This window comes from Phaeoacremonium minimum (assembly GCF_000392275.1).
Source record: "Phaeoacremonium minimum UCRPA7 unplaced genomic scaffold PA7_03_scaffold_522, whole genome shotgun sequence".
In the NCBI taxonomy this organism is placed as follows: Eukaryota; Fungi; Ascomycota; class Sordariomycetes; order Togniniales; family Togniniaceae; genus Phaeoacremonium; species Phaeoacremonium minimum.
The window spans coordinates 123,176-148,507 of NW_006921424.1; the positions used below are offsets into that span (position 1 = coordinate 123,176).

Sequence of the window (25,332 nt, forward strand, 5' to 3'; positions counted from 1 at the left end):
ATGTAGGGTTGTTGTAAGGAAGATGGATCCAGACAAATTTGCGACTGTTAGGATCGGGCTTGCCGAACCCTGTTGGCAAACTTTGAGGCAGAGCCCACTCATTGCCTCTGCGGGAATATGAAAAAGATGTGGAATCTAGTTCCGCAATGCTTCCCAGTCGATCCCTTGGAACAACCTGCTCGCTCTGGCTTCTGGGCATTGTAGGAGAAGGAGCCATTAATGACCCTAGTGCTGATGGCTCAGAAAACAAAGTGATACTGCTGTCACTTGTAGAACGCAGGGTTAGAGGCCTCGTAAAGGAATTGGCAGCATGGTCTGGATGAAGACCGGAGCGTTCTCTCATGTTCCTTGTTGATGTCGCTTGAATAACTGGTTTGGTGGAAGATGTTGGTGCTGGAGTCCTATTTTGATTGGAAGGATTAGTGAGCACAATATCTGGTGGGAAAGTTGAAGTTGGTGTGGCGGGCTCTTGTTCTGAGACATCCTGAAAATTCTTTACAGAACTTGTGGGAGAACAATCATCATCATCATCTGGCTTTTTGAGCAAATTTTGACTCGGAGGTCTTAGAGCCGGCGATGGTGGTCGAGAATGGTGAGTAGCAAACAAGGATGTTGCTCGACTGCGGCGGGATATGAACTGTTTCTCCAATGGCACAGGACCTGCCTCTTCCAATCTCTCAGCCAGACATTTGTCTGGGCCCTTTTTGAAGAAGTCCTCCAAGGTGAGGCGTTTGGACCAAGCTCTTATAGTCCCTTCCCCAGTCGGCGCGGTCATCCAATCTTCATAAAAGCCGTGAACTTCTATTTTAACCTTGTTTTCCAAGCGTAACGGATGGTGGGTAGTTGAAGAAGATATCTGATCGGCCTTTCGAATGGCGTTGCCAAGGTCCTTGATGTAGAGTTTCATTGTCTGAATGTTTTTCTGACCGAAGGATGCACACTTGGCATGACAACTTTGAAGATTGTTCACTTTTTCGTGCCTCACATTGAGGATCGCAGATCTAATAGCCACCAAAGGTGCACTAAAATGGACATCCTTGCGCCCTCCTATTCCGAGCCCTGATAACTGCGAATCTTCTGTCTCATAGAAGGTCCACACCTGAAGCTCACTGGCGAGCTCTCTGAAGTTTTCGTCGATCGTCAGAAGCGGTCGGTGACCTAGTCTAAGTTCATCTGCTAACGACCTTGGAAGTGGATTGGAAAGGCCTAGAAGCTCATGTACGCTGGAGCTGAAGTGTGACATCGAGAGATAGCTGGACCCACGATGAGGGCATGCTACCTCTGTCAGCGAATGACTAGGTAGGTCAGAACCTATAGCAAACTCACCAAAAAATGTGACGCCATGACACGCATGCAAGATAGAGCTGTAAGATGTATCCCGACTGGCTATAGTCAAAGCAAGCTTAATGACAAGCCCGCCAATGCTATGACTTATAAAGAAAAGGGGACGTATGGTCTCCTATTGTTTGTTAACGGAAAGTCAGATTTCAGCTTGTAGCTTAGGCGTCTACCTTATCGCCTCTCGATAATAAAACATTGAGCAAGTCTATTGCCAGAGATTTGAGCGTAATGCCTTCACATATCTCACGATGATCATATGTTAACACCCTTGCCGAACTGATCTCTTTACGCACGCCAAGTCTGGCCCATGATACAGCTGCTTTAGGAGGTACCTGGTCTATACCGGGTTGGACAACACTACCTCTCATGAGCTGCCGCCCAATCGTCTTGAATTGTGTCGGCTGACGTTTCGATAGGTCGAAGGGGTTGTCGGTTATAGGATCCTTTGTCCAAGTCGTTTGTGGATCCGCACCAGGGCATGGAACAAGGATAACACTGAGGGCCATTTATTAGAATTGAACTTTCAGTTTGGGGCGATAGTCTTGGCTGACTCGACTTTGGTCGCATTATGAGGATTCCCAGTTATCTCTCCGTCTTTGCTGACAAAGCCTGGGTTGCGACAAAGCTCCTTCTCAGTGTTGCTGCGTTCATGTCCTGCGACTCCATGTGCTGTACTGGAAGCATTCTTTCCGTCACCAAAGGGGAACGATGAGGGTTGTACGTTAGTTGTTGCTTGTGGCCATGCTGCGGAGTCCGGCTGGAGGTTAATTGACGGTATGTCGCGTAATTCCCTGGAGCTAGGGTGTTGCTTAGGAGAGGGAGGCATTAAGCAGGAAATCAGTAATGCGTATCTAATCGCTTGTGCTGTAAATGGCTTGGATCACATCACTCATGGATAAAACAAGACGGATAAGGATTGGATTTTTCGAGACGCAAGTTGGATAATTCTTTGAAGATGCAGGCAAGAGATCTCTCAGCCGCAAGTCGCCAGCCTTTTGCTTTTGAGACGGCCCCCAACATTGCGGCTGCCCACCATGTTCTCAGCTGCCAATGATTATTGAGACTTAATCACAGCTGATAATCAACCTAGTCTACCTGTCTGATTAGATAAAGTTTGATTGGTTGTTCTCCGATAGTGCAATGCACTTCGACGCCCTTCCCATTGTGGCTGTTTTTAGCTGATTGAGTCCTTTCTCGAGGTTCCCAAGGTGGCCACCGAGCCAGCCACCTATACTAGCATAGAGGTTGTGGCATTTGCATAGACGCAGCCGAGAGCAATACTGAAAAGCAGAACGCCTTCGGAGTAATTAAGGCCACAGAGACGGATAGATGCACTGGCGGCTGACAGGAGAGCATATAAAATGTGTGTCGGACTAACAAAAGTTTCGAAAGAACCTTCCTCCTTGAGCCTTGTCGTCTTCAGCCTTGTATCAAATGAGGTTGCCCAAATTTGTGCTCTTCTTGTCTAGCAGTGCAACAGTACTGTTTGAGTCAGGAAATGGTATCAATTGGCTGACTAGCCTTCTACACATGTCTGCCTCATTTTAGGTAAAGTCTACTCCGATTTACGCATTTTCAGTTGCGTATGGCAGATTCTGAAGGAAGATTTTTAACGCTTCAGACCCAGAGTTCGTTGATTCTACTGAAACATCCATGGCTGTAAGCAGATTTGCCGCAGCCTGTCTATAGATCATATGTATAATCTCCCAGAAATTGGTTCGCTTACAGGCCCGGAGCTGAATGACAAATGTCCTTGTCCGTTCTGCGAACTGACGACGCCCCACTGGACCTGTTGCTCAGCAGCGTCCTTACCGTTCTCGAACTCAGCCACATGACATGCAGCACTGATCGCAGCGGAACACGACCCGGCAAAAGCCATTCCTGGCTTGTACCGTCTGTAACCAAGAACAAAGGTGAGAACGGCTCCGATACATATAACAATAACCAGTATAACGAGTGCAATCACGGAAAAGCCAACTGTGAGAATTGCCTGATCCTTAACAAGATGTCCTTCGTTATTAAAGACGTCAACTGCGACAAGAAAGAAACCCTGAGATAGAATGAAGTGTGTTGCTGCACTGGCAGCCATGAGGGGAATCATGTACCGGTATGGGAGTGTCAAAAAGCGGGTTGATCGTTGAAGTCCTTGCGGCCGAGTGACGCGAATGGACTGGCGTCGGTGAAAGAAGCTCGCGTATTCGTTGGCAAAAGCCATGCAGGTGTAGATTTGGTTATAAATCAGATACATCGTTGATAGCACGACTTGTGGAAGGTTCGCGAGCAAAACATTCCTTATCAAACCACTGTCACCAAGCATCGGCTTTGACCATCGGATGATGCTTGAAGAGGTGACTTCGCCAAAGCCGAGATTCCACCAAGTCGCCATATCGGGATTCGTTGTTGTGGTGTCGATGCCTTTCCATAAAAGTATCCCAAATGCCACGCAAGCAAGGAAACAGCTATCTTGTATCAATAACACGCGCCAATTACTCGGATGCAAGATATAAGTGCGACTCACAACACATTCCCCGAGGTCCATCTCCACCACCCGACAGTCTCCCATCGGAAGTGGCGTTGATATGCCCACCGCTTGGGCTCTGGATAATCTGGCCAGTAACCCTCGATAATTTCCTTCCTTGTAACTGTGCACATGCCTTTTGTTGTCTCGTCCTCGCACCGCAAGAATGAGGCCAGGGCATCTCCCATGGTGATGAGCGTCGTTTCCTTCCTCAGTAGTGTCATGAGAATGCAAACTAATTTCATAATATTACAGAATATCACAACGAACATGATAGGTAGAGAAAACTGAAGGCGGCACTCGTCAGAAACCCGCTGACTGAGGCAATGATCAACCTGGAGAAATTGTTCGCCGATCCACAACGGAAGCGAGTCCAACGCATCCTTTACAGTGCAGTCGTATTCGTTGATATCGAGGGGCGTTAGTATCATTTTTTCGGTCACATTCGTGCCACAGATCCATGAATTTTGTATCCGATCATAGGACCAGTGAAGAGTGCCGATCACCGAGTTTTCCAGATCCGTGTCTTGGGTTACGACTAAAACATGTCGTCGATTGTAGAGGAAGTCGACGCCATAATCCTTGATGCAGTCCACGACATCGAGGATCTGGTAAGAAGATACATTTGATTGCATTGCGGTCACCAGATCTACAAGGTCTTTGGTTGCATATGGCAGGTCCCACGCAGCACCCTTCTCGAAGTCTGAAGTGACAGCCGCAACGATATACTGATTAGCACTATATGGTATTAGCATTTGTGAGAGTAGATGGTGATACCATACTCACGTAAGATTGACAAAAACAGCAGAATTGAACCTGAACCGCGTTAGATTGATGACCAAAGAGGGAAACGGGTCACATGCATCAGATGAATTGGCACAGAACTGAGTCCAAGGAAAAACCATAGCCAGAGCCGTTGACGCGCAATAAAACGCAGGTTTCTCAAACTCAAGGTCCCAATCTCCAAGTAGGTTTTGTCCATATGTTGGGTATCAACCTCTTTTCTCGTTGGAGAGGTTAGGCATTGCATGCAGAAGTTACTTGCCCCAAGCAGCAATGTGCCAATACAATTTATAATGATGTGGACGCCTAGGCCGGTTTTCCGAATCTGTTCGCAGGGACCGACATGGAGCGTGCCTATACCGCCACTGATAGGGGACGAAAGACAAGCCCACATCGTAGTTGCTGAGTTTAAAATCAAAACCCCGGCGACCAGAAACAGACCTGACTTGACTCCCAACGGCCATTGATTTGAGGATGTGTCGCTGTCAATGGAATCGGACGATCGGTTGGTTGATTGTTGAGACAACCATGGAAATTCTCGCCCGCCTTCTCTAGAAAGAAGCCCTTTGGTGCTTGGGGTATCTGGAGTTCGTTGCGCGCCTAGGATGAAAGAAGATGCGCCTGAGGGTGGCTCTTCTGGAATAACACTTTTATGGAGATGTAGTCAGGAAAAGCACTTATTGTTATGACGGTGCTGATGAACTTACTCAAGCTCGATGGTCTCATCATGACTATACATCTTTAAGGGTACTCCGCCAGCGGATGCCTTATGGCGTGAAGCCATCATAGGACAGTAATGAGCGGCTGATCTCGAGACACAATTCTCGTTCTAGAGTCATCGAAAAGGGGTCATGAATCGTGTCATCGTCATGGCTGCAGACCAGATTGAGCCTAGATCCTGTGTTAAAGTCATTAGCACGCTTATACAACCAATATGGTGAGCGCTAGTCTTTGAGTTTCAATATTGAACGCGAGATTCATTGAGCGAGGGCTGGTCTACTGATAAATCTTAGATGGATAGAGCTCGATTTGCTTGGGGATTGTGCCGATTTGCGAGAAATGGCCGGACTTAGACACGGATGAAGTGTGTAAATGGTTAAAGAGCCGGGAAGCCAGGAAGATGACGCTTAAGGGGAAAATTCGAGCAGCTATGCGTCGCACTAGGCGCCTGACCTCCTATTGACTCCTTACCCAAGTAGAGAATTCTGAGAGCAACACATGCATAGCTCGTCCGGTGGCTTGCAGACGCTTCCCAAGAACGGCTCCGGTTGGCCCCCAACCCGTCCACCCGCAAGCCTTTGCTCGTCACCCAGCCCTCACTTTCAGCCACGGCTTCTCAGCTTTCGGCGAACGCCCACCAATGTACTGGCGCCGTTGTCTAAGAGGACGCCCATTCGCAAATGGAAGAATAGCCCACGAGACAGTTTCGATGAATTCGCGGTTAAGACATGTTTTCATGCGTAGTAGCCTAGGACCCGGGCCTGGTCAAAACATTTCAAAGATGGCCATTTGACGGCTTAGATGACGATGTACGTGTCGCAGCAGCGTCCCACCACGAATGACGTTGGTAAGAGCACCAAGTATCTCATCCAATTGGAGGAAGCATAAAGGTCTAGTGGGCAAGGAAGCATTAATTACTGCCTCGACGTTGATACCTGTAGGTGGATGTCCAATTGATTACGAGCGATCTTGAGGCATGCCTGGCCCACTCTTTGGGACGCACTACCTGTGTAGGTGACTGGTCTACAAATTCACTGCTAATTGATGCGGGCACAAGGGGGTTTTCGGTTCCGAAGCGTTGGAAGATAAGCTTAATTCTTAGTGGTCGTCCCCGAGACTTCGGCCATCGCACAACTACCATTGCCGAGAAGACGTGGAATCTCTTGGACGCGTAAGTCTACGCTGGTAGACATCGATGAATGTATGAGAGGAGATGTACTGGAGTAGGATATGTACTGGAGTATGCGAATAACAGAGATGACGCAAATGAACATGAAGCAGTGCATCGTGCCCAAGGATATTCAGCACTGGATCGCTTGCCTAGATGTTGAAAATGTAGAGGACTAAGTCACAAGCTCCTGCTCAAAATAGCCAGGTAAAAAGAAGAGCTGGTATCAGTGATCGGTGTTAACCAAGATGGCAGCCAAGAACGCTCATTTCCTCGAAGGTAGGAAGATAATAGTTGCTGGAGCTGGGATAGCTGGCCTAGCATTTGTTGTTGCACTTCAGAAACTTTGGGACCCTTCCCTCGAAGCGCCCGAGATTGTGATATACGACAGAGACACCAAGGATGTAAGCGTCAAACGGGAAGGGTATTCGCTATCACTCAATGGCGCAGACAAAGACGGGGGACTTGTCGCCTTGCAGCAGCTGGGTCTGCTGGATGAAGCCTTGCAGTGTGCGGTTCTCGGCCTCGACAGCATTGGTGGGTCGTTCAAGGTGTGGGATGTTGACTGGAACGATATCCTCTCCATTCGATTCAGGCCACACAGAGGGTTACCGACCTCTGGCATCCGGATCGCCCGCAGAGACTTGCGCAACATACTCATTGCAGCTGCAGAAGACGCCGCCATGGCCATCACATGGGGCGCAAGTTGCGTTGCTGCCGAAGAACTTCAAAGTGGCCGAATCCGACTTCGACTGTCCTGTGGCGGTGACGAACCCATACGAGAGGACGAGTGCGACCTCTTGATTGCTGCAGATGGTGCCAGGAGCAAGATTCGGGCTAGTTTCAGGCCGGACGACCAGCTCAGTTACGCGGGGGCGGTTCAGATTGGCGGCAGCGCCAGATTCCCAGATGGCATCCCACGACCACTTGCGGACAACTGGGGTCTCGTCATCTCAGGGCAGGGTGTCTGCTGCTTCTTCTCGCCGGTGGACAAGGAGACAGTGGTGTGGGCACTAAGCCGAGTGGAGGATGGGCCGCGAGAGGTGCCAAACGACCAGACGCCGGAGCAGTTCCAGGCGTTGATGCGGGAGGCTCTTGAGCTGGGGGGCATGTTCGCGGAGCCGTTCCCGACGCTGGTGCGGAAGACGGACGCAGCGACGGCGCTGTGCCTGCCGGCCCGAGACAAGAAGCCCTTCTACCACCACGACAAGGAGCTCGGCGGTGTGGTGTTTATTGGCGACAGCAACCACGCTGTCAGCCCGTTTGCGGGAAACGGGGCCAACATGGCCTTGAAGGACGGGTGGGACTTGGCCGAGCAGATCTGTGGAGGCGACAGCTTGGAGAGTGCTGTGGCACGCTACGACGCGATCAGCTACCCTCGAGCACAGCAGACTCTCGAGACATCGCACCGGAGGATAGCCATAGGCCACAGCACAGGGCTTAGATACTTCGCGGTGAGGGTCTTCTTTGCGATCGGGGCCTTTATGGTCTGGCTGCTGGGGAAGTGAGTAGCCTGTCAGGAGTTTGACAATGATGAGGAGGGGCGTGTCACTTGTGTGTGTGTATGTGTGGCTGGCACAGATGCTCGCAAGCATGCTGTGATTTCAGATCCCACGTAATGTGTTAGCTACAGAGAATGCGAAATGATCAATGGATTTACTTTGAGCAGACATGCACCTGCAGAAGAGGCTTGAAGATTGTCTACCGTAATCTGAAGAGCACAATCGTGAAGATCCGCATTCACCTACCTCCCGTCCTCAGGTACCTACCTTAATAAGGTATGAAGTTGGCAAGTGGAGAAGTTACCTAGGCTAGGTACCAGGTAGGTAAAGTGCCTGAGGTACAAAGGTGCAGGGGGAACGCGCGACCCGCGCGACAGGACCGCGCCTGCCCCCAACGTTCCCTAGTCCAGCAGCCCTGGAGGTCTGTGCTGTCCCGCGCTCGCGTTTCCCTGCCATGTCCACGCCCCGTCTTAAAAGAGCTTCGATGTCACCGCGAAGGAAAGCGTGATGACCATGCATGCTATGAACCTCCTTTATATTAGTACTATCTTCTCTTCATACCTGTTTTGCACGATAACCTCAGAACCGTGCAATTCCCCTTGAAACCGCTCAAACACACGTTGTCATAAGCCAATTGCTTCTCTTCTCGTGTCCGGCGTCATAGGCAAGATGGGAGCTCCTGCGCGTACGCCGTCGTCGTCGATGGCCAAAAGAGCGAGTGTGCCGTCCACAGGCAAGCAGCAGAAGAGCATCCTCGGTTTCTTCTCCAAGGCAGCCGCCTCAACTCCCAATGCGTCCGCCGCTGCCTCCACGCCTGCATCCGCCAAAACGTCCACCTCCCCCCAACAAGACGACGTCGACTCGTCCCCGTGCCTCAAGGAGACCACAAAATCCAACTCCATGGCCTCCTCCAGGCGCCACGCCAACCTCACCCCGCTGCCCAGCAGTGACGCCGCCGAGCCCCTCAGCTCTCAAGAGAACAGAGACTCAATGGCTGCAGTCAAGGTAGTGTCCGACAGCTTGCCCTCGCCTTTGACCCCTGCTGAGGTTGTCATCAAGCAGGCGGCCGTCGGCACCAAGCACGCCCTCGTCAGCAGTCCTTCTCGCAAGGTGAGCCACCACAGAACCTCCCTGGCCTTGACCTTCAAAGTGGCCCTGGCGTCTTAACCACCCTGCTTACGCTATCTCCAGGCGAAGAAAGTCGTTAACTACGCCGAGTCTTCCGATGACGATGATGAGGACGTCTTCGTCGCCCTCAAGGCCCGCCAACCTAGAAGCCGTGGCCGAGCCGCTCGAGCCGCACTGGACGACGATGACGACGAGGAAGATGAGTACCAGATGGATCACGACGCAGCTGCAGAAGATGACGACGGTATGCCTTTTGGTCTGCTGAATAGACCGTTAGACGAGCTGACCGTGCTTGTGTTGTAGATGATATGGCTGACTTCGTCGTCTCTGATGAGTCCGACGCTCCCTCCAACTCCAAGTCTAAGAAAAGGAAGCGTCCTGCTCCCAAAGCCGCGGCCGCCCCTCGGAAACGTCCAACAACCTCGCCATCTCCTTCCAAGGACGATGAAGACGAGACCATGGAGGACATTCCGGCCGCGTCCTCAGCCCAGCAATGGAAATATGATCCTGAAAACATCACACCAGCACAGCCACGGCCTGCCGCGCATCGGCCTGCCCCGAAGCCCACATCTTCAAAGACCAAGGAGAAGGCTCACACCAGGGAGCCCGAGCAGAGATATTCTTGGCTAGCTGACATAGCCGATATCAACCGCAACAAGCCAGGCCACCCAGACTACGATCCATCTACTGTCTATGTTCCGCCAATGGCATGGAATAAGTTCTCGCCGTTTGAAAAGCAATACTGGGAGATCAAACAGAAATTATGGAACACGGTGGTTTTCTTCAAGAAAGGCAAATTCTACGAGCTCTACGAGAATGACGCTACCATCGGCCACCAACTGTTCGACCTGAAACTAACCGATCGGGTCAATATGCGCATGGTTGGCGTTCCCGAAAGCTCCCTTGACATGTGGGTCAACCAGTTCGTCGCAAAGGGCTACAAGGTAGCCCGCGTGGACCAGATGGAATCGGCTCTCGGCAAAGAGATGCGAGAGCGGGACGATTCGAGCGCCAAGAGCAAGAAGCAGGACAAGATCATCCGACGAGAGCTTGCCTGTGTTCTCACTGGCGGCACTTTGGTCGACGGCAGCATGCTGCAAGACGACATGGCCACATACTGCGCCGCGATCAAAGAATCAGTCATTGATGACAAGCCCGCCTTTGGAATCGCCTTTGTCGATGCTGCTACGGGTCAGTTCTTTATCTCAGAGTTCGAGGACGATGTCGACCTCACTAAGTTCGAGACATTTGTCGCACAGACCTCGCCACGAGAACTGCTCCTAGAGAAGTCGCACCTCTCGACAAAGGCTCTGCGTATCCTCAAGAATAACACAAGCCCCCTGACTATCTGGAACTACATGAAAGCTGGCAGCGACTTCTGGGATGCCGATACTACTCGGCGTGAGCTCGATTGCAGTGGCTATTTCATCTCTGAGGACGAAGCCCGAGAAGAGGTCTGGCCACAGAAGCTTCAAGAGGCCAGGGAAAAGGATTTCCTCATGTCTGCCCTCGGAGCGTTGACCAACTATCTAAGGAACCTTAAATTGGAGCGCAATCTGCTCTCTCAGGGCAACTTCGAATGGTACAACCCTATTCATCGCAACGGAACGCTGATTCTTGACGGCCAGTCCCTCGTCAATCTGGAAATATTCTCCAACACCGCCAACGGCGGATCGGATGGCACCCTTTTCAATTTGCTCAACCGATGCGTCACCCCATTCGGGAAGCGTCTATTCAGGCAATGGGTGTGCCATCCGTTATGCAACATACAGAAGATCAACGAGCGCCTTGATGCCGTCGATCTATTGAACGCTGATAGAAGCATTCGTGAGCAATTTTCATCTCAGATGACCAAGATGCCTGACCTCGAGAGGCTCATCTCCCGAGTTCACGCTGGTGCCTGCCGAGCTGAAGACTTCATGAGAGTTCTCGAAGGGTTCGAGCAGATTGAGTACACTATGAGCCTTTTGAGTGCCTTTGGTGGTGGAAATGGCCTCGTTGACAGACTTCTGTCATCGATGCCTAACTTGCAGGAGCCTTTGAATTATTGGAAGAGTGCCTTTGACAGGAAGAAGGCCCAGGACGAGAAACTTCTGATCCCTGAGCGGGGAATTGAGGAGGACTTCGACAGCAGTGCAGACAACATCGATCGGATCAAAGGCGAATTACAGGATCTTCTAACTAAACAGAAAGGTCTGCTGAAGTGTAAGACGCTGAAATACACCGATGTTGGCAAGGAAATCTACCAAGTAGAGGTTCCTAAAGCTGTCAAAGTTCCCAAAGACTGGCGTCAAATGTCAGCTACCGCCGCTGTAAAGCGCTACTATTTCCGCCAACTTGATGAACTTGTTCGGGAATTGCAGGAAGCCGAGGAGACCCATTCCCAGATTGTGCGTGAGGTTGCCTCTCGATTTTTCAAACGTTTCGATTCGGACTATGAGACTTGGCTGCAGGCAATTAAGATCACCTCGCAGCTTGACTGTCTCGTCAGTCTTGCTAAGGCTTCGTCCGCATTGGGCGAGCCTAGCTGCCGGCCAACATTTGTAGACGAAGAACGCAGCGTCCTGGAATTCGAGGAGCTTCGTCACCCTTGTATGACCAACTCCGTTGCTGATTTCATTCCGAACGATATCAAACTTGGTGGAGACGAGGCAAAGATCAACCTGCTGACGGGTGCGAACGCGGCCGGAAAGTCCACTATCCTTCGAATGGTAAGTATTGAGGCTTTGATATCTCAGTCTCTTTGCTAACTCTAGTGACAGTCGTGCATTGCAGTTATCATGGCTCAGATTGGCTGTTATGTCCCGGCTGTTTCTGCCCGCTTGACGCCTGTTGACCGTATCATGTCTCGACTTGGCGCTAATGACAACATCTTCGCGGCGCAATCCACGTTCTTCGTAGAGCTATCTGAGACGAAGAAGATTCTCTCCGAGGCTACACCAAGATCACTCGTCATTCTTGATGAGCTCGGTCGAGGCACGTCATCTTACGATGGTGTCGCAGTGGCCCAGGCCGTACTCCACCATGTAGCGTCTCACATTGGCTGCATAGGCTTTTTCGCTACACATTATCACTCTCTCGCTACGGAGTTCGAAAACCATCCTGAGATCCGAGCTAGGCGCATGCAGATCCACGTGGATGACGAGAACCGCAAGATAACCTTCTTGTACAAGCTGGAGGATGGTGTGGCCGAGGGCTCCTTCGGCATGCACTGCGCTGCCATGTGTGGCATTTCAAACAGAGTCATCGAGAGAGCAGAGGTTGCGGCCAAAGAGTGGGAACACACGAGCAGGCTGAAAGAAAGCCTGGAACGCGCCAAGACAGGCTGCTATATTCCACTCGGTATTCTAAGCGACGTCGCAGCCCTACTGAGAGTCGATGGTGAGGAAGAAATTGGTGAACGTGGAGTTAACGTGCTGTTGAAGGCCATCGAGGCTCTGTAAAGAATGCCCCGACTATTGCTATTGATTGTACGATATCCAGGTCGTTAGATGGCTTGCGGTATACCCTTACTTTGCTCGCATATGGAGAGACTGATGGAATGGCGTTACGTTGTGTATTATATAATTTCCTGTGACGATTTAGTCTACCTCATTAGACGGATATTTGCTGCCCACGTGTTTCCAAAAAATCATACAGAATCTATGTGAAGACTGAATCCCTGACTGTGTTGTGCGTATCTACTTCGCGAGATCGAGTGTTCTGCTGGAGCTGTCAAGTCCCAACTCCGGCCGTCAGCTCCGAGGTCCGCACGGCATCTACGTGCAGCATCCCCCACCGAAATTGTGCAATACCTTGGTGCATTCAGCCAAGTCTTCGTTTGCCTGATTCGATTGCGGTCTTGTACGTTTGTTCCTGAAGCGCTCATCCGCATAGACCTTCAAGGATCAGTATATTCGAAGCCTCCTATGTGTCTCTGTAGACGCCGCCTGGAGATGCAGTCTGGCTAACAATAATAATAACAGGACTACCAGAGCCAACCTCGTCATACAATGTATACTCAAGGTTACGCTGCAGCTACCGTTGGTAGTCACGCTTCCCGCACTATCGAAACCGACGCTGCATTTCTCTTGCCATATTTGAAGCCGACAGATCGTATACTTGACGTAGGCTGCGGGCCTGGAACAATCACTGCTGGGTTCCGCGCGTTGGTGCCCCGTGGTGGGGTTGTCGGCGTTGACATCTCGGAGGTGGTCCTCGAACAAGGCCGAGCTGTTGCCGACGAACATGCCAGGGACGGGGCCGGAGACTTGTCGTTTATCAGCGCAGACCTGCTTCAAGGGCTGCCATTCGAGGATGATGCATTCGATGTGGTGTACGCATCGCAGCTTTTCCCGCATCTTCAGCCACAAGATGTCGCGCTGAAGGCAATCATTGAGATGAGCAGAGTATTGAAGCCAGGGGGAATTCTAGCAACGAGGGACGCGGCAGAACTGCACTTCTATCCCCGCTCTTACGATCTTGACCGTCTGTGGACCCGGAATATGACGAATGCCCTGTGCTACGGAGCCGTTGGCGCAGATCTACCAGGTGGGAGAATGCCAGCTTTGCTCAGAAAGGCGGGTTTTGATCTCGCGGGAGGGAAGGTCAAAGTGGGAGCAGGCACGACAGTCCATTCGAGCGCTGCTGCTCGAAGGTGGTACGCAGATGGTTGCTTCGGCAGGTTTGAAGACCCATTTTACCGAGATAGTTGGCTCAAGGCGGGTACTACAGAGGCGGAGATCGAAAAGACAAAAAAAGCTCTCAAGGGTTGGGCCGAGGATGATGAAGCATGGTATGCTGCGTTGCAATGCGAGCTCATCGGGTGGAAGTGATGACGAGCGGGAAAACAGGGCGATGTCTACTATCGATATGTGATGTTCAACGGTCATGAATCATTCGTATATTCCAACACTAGATTCACTCGCCACACCACTATCCACAATCCCATCCACCCTTAACCAGGTACCTGATTACTTGGGCGCCTCAAGTCACGAATTGATCAAATATTTTCAGTGGACTAAGATTTCCAACCGCTGCTTTCAGTCAGCCATGCTTCCCAATTTTGCAAGCCAGGATTCTTCTGCCTGCAGAATTCGATATCTGCTTTGTACCCAAACTTGTCAAACCACTCGAAGCTCGTTCTTGCCTCTTCAACCAACCACATGACACCCCTTGCAACAAGCCAGTTTGCTTCTGGTAAGTCCTTGCCAATCGCCTTCTTGAAAATGTCTCGAAATTGTGAGTATGTCAGCTCATCACTTGCAAGAGAGACGGCTTCGCCAGCCCACACGTCTGGATCGAGCAATGCCTTTGCTGCGAATATGCCAATATCTCGAGCACTTATAAGTTGCGTTTTACGATCAGATGGGAGCCCTGCAGCCCATAACGAAGCCATCATGGAGCCGAAGAATCCTGGCTTATAATTATCCATAAATCCTGTGGGCCGGAGTATTGTCCATCGCTTGGCAGCCTTTGTGCAAGCGTCTCGCAGATGCAACTCGATGGCATGCTTTGTAGCAAAATGTGGCACTTTTGTAGGATTGTCCCAGCTAGCATCTCTACCGCCACGATCAACGCTACTAAACACAATATGGTTGACGTTGTGCGTCTTCGTGAGTGCAAAGTCGATGAGCGGAATTGCTTGTGCTTCCTCGTCGTGAGGAACAGTCACGAGAAAGATGGCAGATATATCAGGATGAGTGGCGAAGATGGGTGCAGGTGTCCGGGTGTCCCCTTCGACAAGAGTAATGTCTGGATACGCTTGTTTGAGGGACTGGGACTTGGAGGATCCCATGGATCGTGTGAGGGCAAGAATATGGATACATGGGCTGTGTGGTCTCTGATGCTGTAAAGCTGCAATCGTGGCCCTGCCTTGTTGACCAGTTGCGCCAACAATCAGTATCTCTCGGGCGTTCATTGGATCAAGCGCCATTTGGGATGAGATGAATACTATGTAGAAGATGCGGGAAGATGATGGGCACGCGAACGTCTGGGCAGCAATCAATGACCATCTAGAAAAGCAGTTATACCAGAGTCGGAGACATATAAGGTCTCGGAGACTTAAATCAAGCACTAGCTTGGAGGCTTCCCAACAAGGTATGCGGCCACCAATTGTCTTCGTGTTGACTTTACAGCTACTTGACGCAGTCTGTAATGTATATAGTTAGCCAGCTTTCTGCTATCCTATTTACTGAATGACGCAGTCGACGAATAAAACAAGTCAAGAATTGTGATCGAATTGACGGTAGAGACGATGGGCTCTAGTGCTTTAAGATTATGTCTAAATTTAGTCAACGATGCTGCAACAAGGATGTCGAGCCGCACCGCCATAGCGTCAAAGAGTCTTAGACTCTGACTGGTAATCGGAGAAAACCCGGTATGGGCCGAACACTAGCAGGTCAACTCTTGCCGTCTCAAAACATCAGGCGTCTAGGGCAGCTGCAGCCGAGATCGCCCTGGAGAGACAAAAGGTTCCCCTGGTGCGATCCGCCGATGCTTGCGGCCACAGGCTGTGTGCAGCGCGAGCAGCTAGGTGAAGTATGCACTGAAACAGGGGCGTGGGTCCGACAATCCCACTGCCCGATCTGGGCTGTTTCTAGAGGCTTAGAAGCGCCAAGGCCACGCGCTGCAGGGATGGCCTACCGCCGCAGATGATCGCCTGTGACGCGATTTGTTTCCGGTGACAGCAGAACGTACGACGAGCAACTGCCTTTCTCCCGAGACAGCGGGACTGACCTCGATTACTGTACATACAACAGGACTACCACACGCGTACTGTATGTGGACAGAGGACCGGGCTCTGCTGGCGTATCACGTAGATCTGCACTATCTAGCCGGAACCTGCACCGCAGATCTTGCTCATCACAGGGAGCCTCAATCGGGCTGCCTGATATCATCAGGGCAGATCCGGAACCTGGCGAGGATGGTGTGCGGCCACAGGCGGTACATCTGCAGTTTACCAAAGAGAGCAGTATGCCACGCGCTGAAGACTAATTAAGGCTCTAAACAACTGTTATGTTTTTGCATCACTGGCTACGGAGGCGTTCTATGGAAATGGCGAGCGTGGTACTAAGTTCAATCTCAAGAGTGTCATGGAGAAATCCCATTATTCTTCTGTTTGGAGAACTACCGAGGAAGTTATTTCTGCTTCATGTTCGCGACCCCTAGTCCCGTTTCCAGTTGCCCTGATGTTGTCTTAGGGTCCCGCGAGGCCATATCCACTTGTTCTTGGCAGGGGGTTTTGCGAAGCATCATCTCGGCCAGATCCAACCCAAATATTCCCTGCTATATCCGCGAGCCTCAATCATCGGAAGGCAGGCAGGGACACATCCACTCAAGTGAGACTGCGAATGGGGCCATATCCGACCGAGACGGAGACCAACGAGTCACGACGCTCACAAATGTGGAGTCATCACAACTCTGCTAGGAGACACACGAAACTCGGTGGGCGACTTTGTTATGAGACGGCCTCATACTCGCTCAATACAGATTCTATGCCCTGTTAAGTAAGTTGCAATCACCGTGGATGGTCTTCATCCCCACCGCTTTGCGACGGTTACGTTGGCAGCCTCAATGCGTGCCTCAAATTTGCCCTGACAGGGCTTTGCGAGATTAAGCGCCAACAGAGCATGGGTATAGAATCATTCGATCGTGAGACTCCCTACGGTATATAATTAAGCATGACTGCTGCACCTTGTCTGGCATAGACTCGAGAGTCATTGGTGATAATTTCCCTTCGTGTATTGCTTTCTGTTCAGGGTCTTGACGATCCTTTCTTTTGTGATTTTACGCATCCTTCGTTTCGTTAGGCCGGGCCTTGATATTTGTTTTTATCTCTCTCTCTCTCTCTCTCTTACAGACACATTTCTATCATGTTCTATGCAACAGCATTCTTGCCCACGGCGGCACTGATCTCTTTGGTGAGAGCTCACGGCGTTGTAATAAATGCTCAAGGAATTGCTGGTTCACCTGCTAGTGTTGGCTTTCAAGGTACGTGCCACCAGGTCTGAACTCTGACTACAGCTGTTCTAACAGACTGTAGTTGATCCTTCCATTGCCCGGAACTGCACAACCATAAACCCTTGCCAACAAGATGCTACTATCATCCGTGATGCAGAGATCACAGCCAATATCGTCAACCAGTGTGGCCGGACGGAACTCAGCGGAAATATAGACGTGGGAGAGAATACAGAAAACGCCTTGGCGGCTGGCGCTGTCACTCAAGTTCAGGCAGGAAGCCAGCTTACTGTGACCATCCACCAGGTCAATGCTGACGGAGCCGGTCCGTATGTCTGTGACTTGGACGAGACCAGCAACTCGGGAACGATTAGCCAGAACCTGACCGTGACGAATAATGTGCCCGGGGTCAATGGATTCTCTCAAGCCAAAGCACAGGACTTCAATATCACTGTCCAGATGCCCGACAGCTTCACCTGCACCGGAGGTAAGCCGTACCAAAAATGATCATTGGCTGCACAACGCTAACGGATTCCCATAGCCTCAACTGGCAATGTGTGCACTGTTCGTTGCCGAAACAACGCCGTTGCTGGGCCTTTCGGTGGGTAGATCTCTAGGAGCGTCGTTTTATACGTTACTAACATCCAGAAGGTGGCTGTTTCGCCGTCCAGCAAATAGACACCACACCGAAGGTCAATACTCCCGAGAACATCGCCACCCTACAGACCCTTGATGCTGTTCTCGCTCAGGTCCAGCAGAACCAAGCTGATTTCGGAGCAGCCGTAGCCGCAAACCAAGCCGCGGGCTCCGCAGAGGCCGAGCAGAACGCCAAGGCTGTCGCATCCATCCTCGCCAACACTATTGTGAGCAAGGAAGCGCCCCAGCAGACGCCGACGGTCGTTCTAGGGGCGGCAGCCACTGAAACGACCGCCGCTGCTGCCGTCACTACCACCGCTGCAACGACTGGAAATGGACGAAATGGAAACGGCAGGAACCGAGGCGGCAACCGAAATCAAAATAACAACAACAAGCGCAGCTCTAGCAACGCTCTGCGGTGGGCAAGACGGTATGTTGTGGCTGGACAGGACTTCAGTGACGACAACCACTGACGTATTTGACCGTGACTGGTGCCGGGAGTTTGCAATGAAACGGTTGGAGACTCTAGCCAAGATCCAAGGCAGTGATTTCTTTGAATAGCAGTGTAAATAGAGGGGTTCTATATATCGAGATAGACTTATAACTTGTGCGCGAAGTTTTAGCCAATAAGCCAACCCTTCCTTCGCGAAGGTTGTAGCCTTTTTTCGTGACCTCGAATATGGTGCCAAGAGCAAAGATATGACTGAGATCATCGAGGTTTATATACATACAATCTAATTTTGATACACCAAGGTTGATATGAGTTTTATAATTGCTGGTTTGCCATGAAATGAGAACCCCCCTCACAACGATAGCCGTTCTCCTGTTTTATCCACGCATATCCTGCGGGACATGCTCCCAACTCTCGGAGTTTCACCATTATTTTTTCCTCACATTCCCTTCGTTCCTCTTCTTCAATGAGTCTCTTAAGGATCTTAGCCCTGTCCGCCTCTCTTGCCTTGTCGGCACTCGCTAACAACTCTTGGTATTCTTGTTCACGAGCTTGCTCTGCTTTTCTGTCTAGTTGCAGCTGTTCCCACGTCTCATCGCTGACACCACTGTCTCTTTGCGCACCTTGCTTGTTCCTTCGAGGTAGCTGATCTGGCCTAGGCTTATTCTGTATCAGTGACGCTTCGGAGGTTTCAGACCTCTGTAGCTTAGTGGTGGTAGTGTCGCATTTGTGAGTTGTACCGCAATTCACCCAATTTCTCATCTCTGGACGGGGCTCGACAGCCGGTCCAGCGGCTATACTCGTATTTCTGGTCGGTTGGATTGTGTTTAGGACGTTTCTACTTTGTCGTTGCTCAAAGAGAGCGGTAGCTTCTGAGACCACCATGTCTTCGTCCATGAGGAGTCCTTTGGCCTGACTCTTCAAATTAATGGCTTTATAGAACGCACGCTTGCTCAAAGTCTCTATGTCACGAGCGTTGGCCCAGCTCTTCTGTTTGGAGAGATTTGAAAAAAGCGCGAAAAGCCTCGACGAGTCTTTTGAAGCAGACTCGAGAGCATCAATGTTCAGCACAGTACCCTTGCGTCGCAAAGCTGTCTTTTGTACATTCAGTAGCTTCAATAAGAGCAGAACGCATTCATTCGGCGTAAGATTGCGAAAGCTGATTACTTCTGGAAAGCGGGATGTTAGGCCCTCGTTGACTGACAATAGACGTTGCATGTCCGTGGTGTAGCCAGCGAGAATGATCACCATCTTTTTGTGATATTGGTCAACTGCTCAGACACCCCAAGAGCGGATCCAACAAAATCAGACGGATTTTTTACCACCACTACTATAAGTCAGAATAATGATACCTCTAATTTTATGTCAAACCAGCAAGATGAGTCGTGGCTAAAAAAATAATAATAATAAAAGAAAAATAAAGACATACCTTCGCCTTTTGATAAGAGCCCAATGTCAACTAATATCTGTCCATATAGCTTTGCCACAGTAGTCTTCCCGGTCCCAGGGTTCCCTAAGAAGATACGATTCAGTGAGTATTCGATCGGTGGTTGTTCTACAAGCTCGCGAAGGTAATTTTGTTGGACGCTAGTAACAAGTGCCTGGATAGCTTGTTTAACCAATGCTAGCCCAGTAAGCTGTTGTAATTTCTGCCATCCGACCGACCTAGAGAGTGCTTCTGAGGGTTCTGGCCCTATGAGATCTTCTTTGGTCAGAAGGAAGTCATCTGCTTGGAGGCATGCTCTCCTTGCATTCTTCAACCTGACGGATTGTCGGCGTTGTATCAAAGCTAGAGCATTTTCGACACTCCTGGCGTTTCCAAACCCATCTCGTCCTCGACCATGGCCGATTCTTCTTGCGGCAATGCGACAGAATAGGCCGGACAGACCCTCCTCGCACTTCATCTGTCCATTATATTGCTTGTCAATTTTGAGCCTGAGAATGGCTAACAATTCCTCGTTTGTGTAGTCCGCAAATTTCATTTCAACAGGAAAGCGACTAGGTAAGCCCGGGTTGTGCGAGAAAAAACTTTCCATCTGTTTACTGTAGCCAGCCAAGACAAACACAATTTTGCCAGTGAGATTTTCAATCTCTGCCAGTAGAAAGTCCAATACACCGCTTCCTCCAGGGCTGTTACCGGAAGTGAGTTGATATGCCTCGTCGATAAAAACAATGCCGCCTCCATCATTGAGGATTTTGTCGATGAGGCTTTGACAACCAGCCACTCCGAGATTTGCCAGACGAGAACCGGTAGTTTCCTCAAAGTGAGAGCCTGGTATGACTCCAGCGGATGTGAGGAACTTTGCGTATAGCCGCGCGACAGTTGTTTTGCCTGAGAAAAATGGATTAGGACGTGTACACTAATTAACTCTATAGATGAAAATCACTGACCAGTTCCTGGATTTCCAAGTAATGTACAACCAAATCGTTGTGATTCAAGTGAGACGTTCTGGCGGATTTTCGTGTCAATGGTACTTTTGATCTGGAGGAAAGTCTCCTTGACCTGTTCTAATCCAATCATGTCCATTAGCTCATCCAACGCAACAGACGACACAAGTTCGGTTTTCTTGGAGTTTTCCCATTCATCTCGAGCATTACTTGGAAGGTCCTTTTCTTTTCTGAGCTTGTCATTTTTGTCGACTTTTGAGACAGTGTTTTTCTGCGCGGTTTCTTTCTGCTTCTTCATGCGAACGGTTGTACTTTCTAAAGCCGCCAGCTTCTCTCGCTGTTGGGCAAGGTTTCTCTTCTGTTCCTCTTCTTCCGACTGATACCGCATAAGAAGCTTCTGGTGGTAAATCTCATCTTGTATTTGCTGAAGCTCTGCTGCATAAGCTTTTTCGCGTGCTAATCGTCGTCGCTCCAGATCTAGGTCTCGTTTGATTCGCTGTTCCTGCTCTTTGTCCTCTTCAGCACATTTGAAGCATCGTTTACTTTTTTGATTGCACTTGACTTGCGTCTTATGCTGTCTGTCACAAGTCTTCTCCACTAATTGTGTACAATATACTTGTGAGTGGTCGCTCAAACGGTGACAACTGCGATTACATGAGTGTACACCACAATTGAGTATCACCCCGCATAGTTCTGCACACCCACCATCCGGAGCGTACATGCGAAAATCATCAGGTGTCTTGAGTAAAGATGTTCTATCGGGATGCTTTTCGCATTGGATTGGGAGACCATCATAGAGGCGGCCATTATCCATGAGAAGTTTGAAGTAAGGTTCCCAAGTTGTTTTGCCTCGTTTGCTATTCATGAAAGTTCTCATGTTACCAATAATGATAAGACAGTCTCTTGCTCGAGTTATTAGGACGTTCAACCGCTCTCTTGCGGCCATGAACCCAATGTCTCCCTCGATGTTACTTCTTGTGAGTGAAGCAATAACGATATCACTTTCTTCTCCTTGGTAATTATCTGTAAAGAAGATTAGGCCCGAAGTATTAAGTGAGTCGCTAACAAACGTACCAATAGTTGATAGGCGTAGTGGTCGTTTTCCAACCTTGGATGCCGCCTGAGTCAAGATGCCAGCTTGGATCAATTCCGCAGTATCAGGATCATTTAAAATAGGATCGTTGTCCCTTTGCAACATCTCCTTAAGAAGACGAAGCTGCCCGAGGTAAGGGGTGAGCACCACCATTCTATTGGTGCCGTAGCCTTGTTGAGCAAGGTATCTAACCAATCCGAGTATCATCATGACTTCGAAAGGGTTCTCTTTACTCGTCTTTGACCCATTCTCATTCCTATCAGTGAGAGCAGAAACCTTGCTTTCTGGATACTCGTGGTCGATGAAGATAACATTATCTTGTAACCCAAGAATTCGCTGTCGACTAGATGTCGACGGCCCATCGACAAGTTGTGGATATGTCAACTCTCTCGGGAAAATAGATATCTCTGGACGCATCCGGTGCTGCTTTTGTAATGATGTGTACTGGTACCCCTGACGGATAAGTCTTTCAAACAAAGACATGTTCAGATTATAGCCGTCACCTTTTTCTACAGTCAACGCGTAATTGTTGATCTTTGGTCGCAATTGCTTGTGATCCCCAATAAGAATGAGCTGCTTAACTGACGGTGCGATAGCTGTGGTGACGTGACTTTCAAGAATTTCACCAGCTTCTTCGACGAGCACAACATCAGGCCTTGCGGCCCATATGAGTTTACTGAACGTAGCTGCTGCAGTCGTTGTACAACCGATAACTCTCGCTGAGCGCAGCTTATCCACTTGGTTCTCTGATTTTATGGCCTCGTGTTGCTTGTGATGTTCATCTGCTCGGAGTGCTATGTTTTCGACTGCGTCCACACGCTCCTGAATGAGTTCTGAGATCCACTTTTCCAAAAGCTTCTGTCGGGTTGCTGCGTCCATATACCAGATATCCTTGCACTCATTTGGAACTCTGTTTATGAATATCCCAGGACCTTGACCTTCCTTCCAACGACAGAAAAGATAGTCCGGCTGGATTCGTTTTCCTCTCTTTCCTACACGACTCCATCCCTTGTCGTCTGATGGAACAAGGAAGCCTGTATGAAAACGGCGGTCCTCAGGAGAGAATTCGAGATGTTCGAGGATGGCCTCGAAAGAATCAGCCCGGGCTAGATATGTACCAAATGAACTCTTCAGTTTCTCGATTATTCCTGCACGGTCAACCTGCATTTTATTCATAATCGACCGGTGTTCTCTAGATAGCTTTAAGCCTATCTGTCTTGATATGAGAAGTTGGCTCGTTCGAGAAGTGGACTTAGACCCAAGACGAATTATGTCACCGGCAGGAATATCGGTATCAAGTAGATACTCGAGAAATTGGTCGATTGCATGGTTAGTCAAGGATATGATAAGAACCCTAAGATTGGTATGATCACGTATGTCCTTCACAATCTGTGATCCGATGAATGTTTTTCCTGTCCCTACAGTGGCATGTAAGGTTACTGAAATTGTAGACGTTAAGATTTGAAGCGTTCCTCACCTGGCGGTCCTTGAATGATACTCAACTCCTTGGTGAGAGCTTTTCCCATAGAATCGAGTTGTGACTCGTCAAAACGATGCTTATTGGAAAGAGGGGAAATCTCGTCCTCAGTCATCGGTCTTGAAAGCAAACCCGTGGCAATAGCTTGTAGCGATGGGTGAGGCAGAAATGACGCGGTCTCATCTGAATCTTTACGTGATCGATTCAGTAGAAGCTTATGAAGAGATTGATCATGTACGTTCTTAAGCTGTTCTAGAATTGGCTCGTAGGCAAAAACGGGCGTATCGATCAGTATAAACCGCACATCCTGTGCGAGCTTTAGCGCAACGAGTGTCTCGGCGCGTGCCTTACCGTCAGCAAATTGTAGACACAAGACTGGTGGTTTCTCGAGAAGCAAGTCCCTATTGCGGTCAATGAATGCAAACCCACACACATCTTTGCCTCGGAAAATGGCACCAAAGGCCCGGTGCTTCAGGTAATTTGGATTATTATCAAGAAACTTCTGGCCTTTGTCTCGATCCAATTTCTGCAGTTCATCGAGTCCTTTAAAACATCGAAAGAGAATGCTACAACTCTTCCAATGGACTTCGTCTCCGACAGTGATGTCGACGGGCACCAGAGACCCGATAATCGTGGCTGAACGCTGGCCTTGTCTTCTTTTTCCGAGAGCAGTTTGCAAATCATTTCGAAGCTCGCCGAGCATATCCTCTCTTAGCAATCGAAATTGATTGTCTAGATGCAGATTGAAGCGAATACTAATATCTGCTTCGAATATTTCCTCGGCACGTTGATAATATGGAGTCTCGGTCGATAAGAGCTCATCTCTCGTTGGATATACCGCAACTTGCCGGAAGTTGGCATAATCGTTGTCATGGCGTCCGCCTGGCGAATGGTCTGAACATGGATTGGATGCCACCTTTGCTGACCTGAATTCGAGTGCCTTTGAGATCTTGTAGGCTAGACTTCGAGTTTCGTGGCTATTCGCCAACCCCAGGCTGGCGTTTTTGCAAATCGCTTCGATGTCAGAAATAAGATCGACATAGGTCTCACAGGAGCTAGATACAATCTCGTGGACTAGCCACGCAAGCGGATACAGAGATAGCTGCTCAATCTTTCCATCCAGAAAGAGCCGAACAAGAACTTTCCACAAAGTTGGCGGAAGAACAATTTGCTGGAGTAATTGATGTAGAAATTGACCATTTGCAATAGCCTTTATCGACGGGTCTGACAGGAATAGAACCAGTGACAGAACGTGAGATTGAATGAAAGTCTGGGATAAATCTGCGCGAACCGAGCGTCGTACGGCCTCTAGGCCATTCGAGCTAGACATGATCATTTCAGCGCAGAGACTGGGTAATTGGTGAGAGCGAACGGCTTCAATAAATAGTCGGGCATCTGCTGCGTTGTTGATCATGCGCACGCCGCTCAAAATATCTCGCAGAAACTTCGCAAGTTTTGCAGAGCGGCCTGCGTCATTCGACGGTGGAGCCATTTCAATTGAAACTTCGTAGAGAAAGATACCACGGTCAATGAATCAGAAGGAGAGGGAGAAGGGAAAAAGTTGGAAGACCTGGGCGTCGCTTATCATCAAAATATGATTACTTGCCCACAAAGCAATGAAGGCCATCGATTGGAAGCGACTCAAGAGATAATGCGTGAGGCCTACCTGGCGGTCATCGGCAACGCAGATTGGTCGCCTGACGTGGCTTTGAGCCAACGACAACACGGCCACTCTCAGTGAACGAATGGTATAGCTACACGAACCACTCGCACCTGCAATTGAGAAGCATTTAGCCAGCTGTGGCCATTAAGGTTATATATTGACCCAACACTAGTCTTCGATGGGAATCTTTCTGATTCCGTCTCACATGAATGAGCTGCCTAGACATCCGTTTCCTATGCTACCCTGACTTCTCTCCCTATCTGACTTCGGCCAGTTCTCGGCATTATATCGATCTTCATGTCATTGTGAGAAATGTCGTATAGAAACCGCGAGGGACACCCTTTACCCAAAGGACCGAGGCGTTGGCATCCGAAGATCGCAAAGACGGAGCAAGAACCTCCCTTTGGCCCTGTTGTATGCGAGCTTGACATAAAAGATCTCTTCAATAAAGCAGAGATGTTGGAAAAGTCATCTTTCATTTCAGACTGTACTGCTATCGCCTCATACAATTGGCTTGACTCCGAAG

General features: G+C 49.7%; 2 protein-coding genes across 2 annotated transcripts; both read left to right on the forward strand.

Annotated features, from left to right (window-relative positions):
* Nucleotides 1–6,778: 6,778 nt before the first annotated feature.
* UCRPA7_7416 (putative dna mismatch repair protein msh6 protein) lies at nucleotides 6,779–12,603 on the forward strand (the record flags this gene model as incomplete). Its single annotated transcript, XM_007919948.1, has 7 exons — nucleotides 6,779–6,809; nucleotides 6,897–7,984; nucleotides 8,051–8,092; nucleotides 8,663–9,142; nucleotides 9,224–9,404; nucleotides 9,464–11,871; nucleotides 11,923–12,603. The coding sequence occupies 7 exons, from the start codon at nucleotides 6,779–6,781 to the stop codon at nucleotides 12,601–12,603; spliced, it is 4,911 nt and encodes a 1,636-aa protein (XP_007918139.1).
* A 4,410-nt stretch (nucleotides 12,604–17,013) lies between these two features.
* Nucleotides 17,014–18,207, forward strand: UCRPA7_7417 (putative gas1-like protein; the record flags this gene model as incomplete). Its single annotated transcript, XM_007919949.1, has 4 exons — nucleotides 17,014–17,131; nucleotides 17,184–17,585; nucleotides 17,640–17,699; nucleotides 17,750–18,207. 4 exons carry the CDS (start codon nucleotides 17,014–17,016, stop codon nucleotides 18,205–18,207), a joined length of 1,038 nt encoding a protein of 345 aa, XP_007918140.1.
* Nucleotides 18,208–25,332: the final 7,125 nt, after the last annotated feature.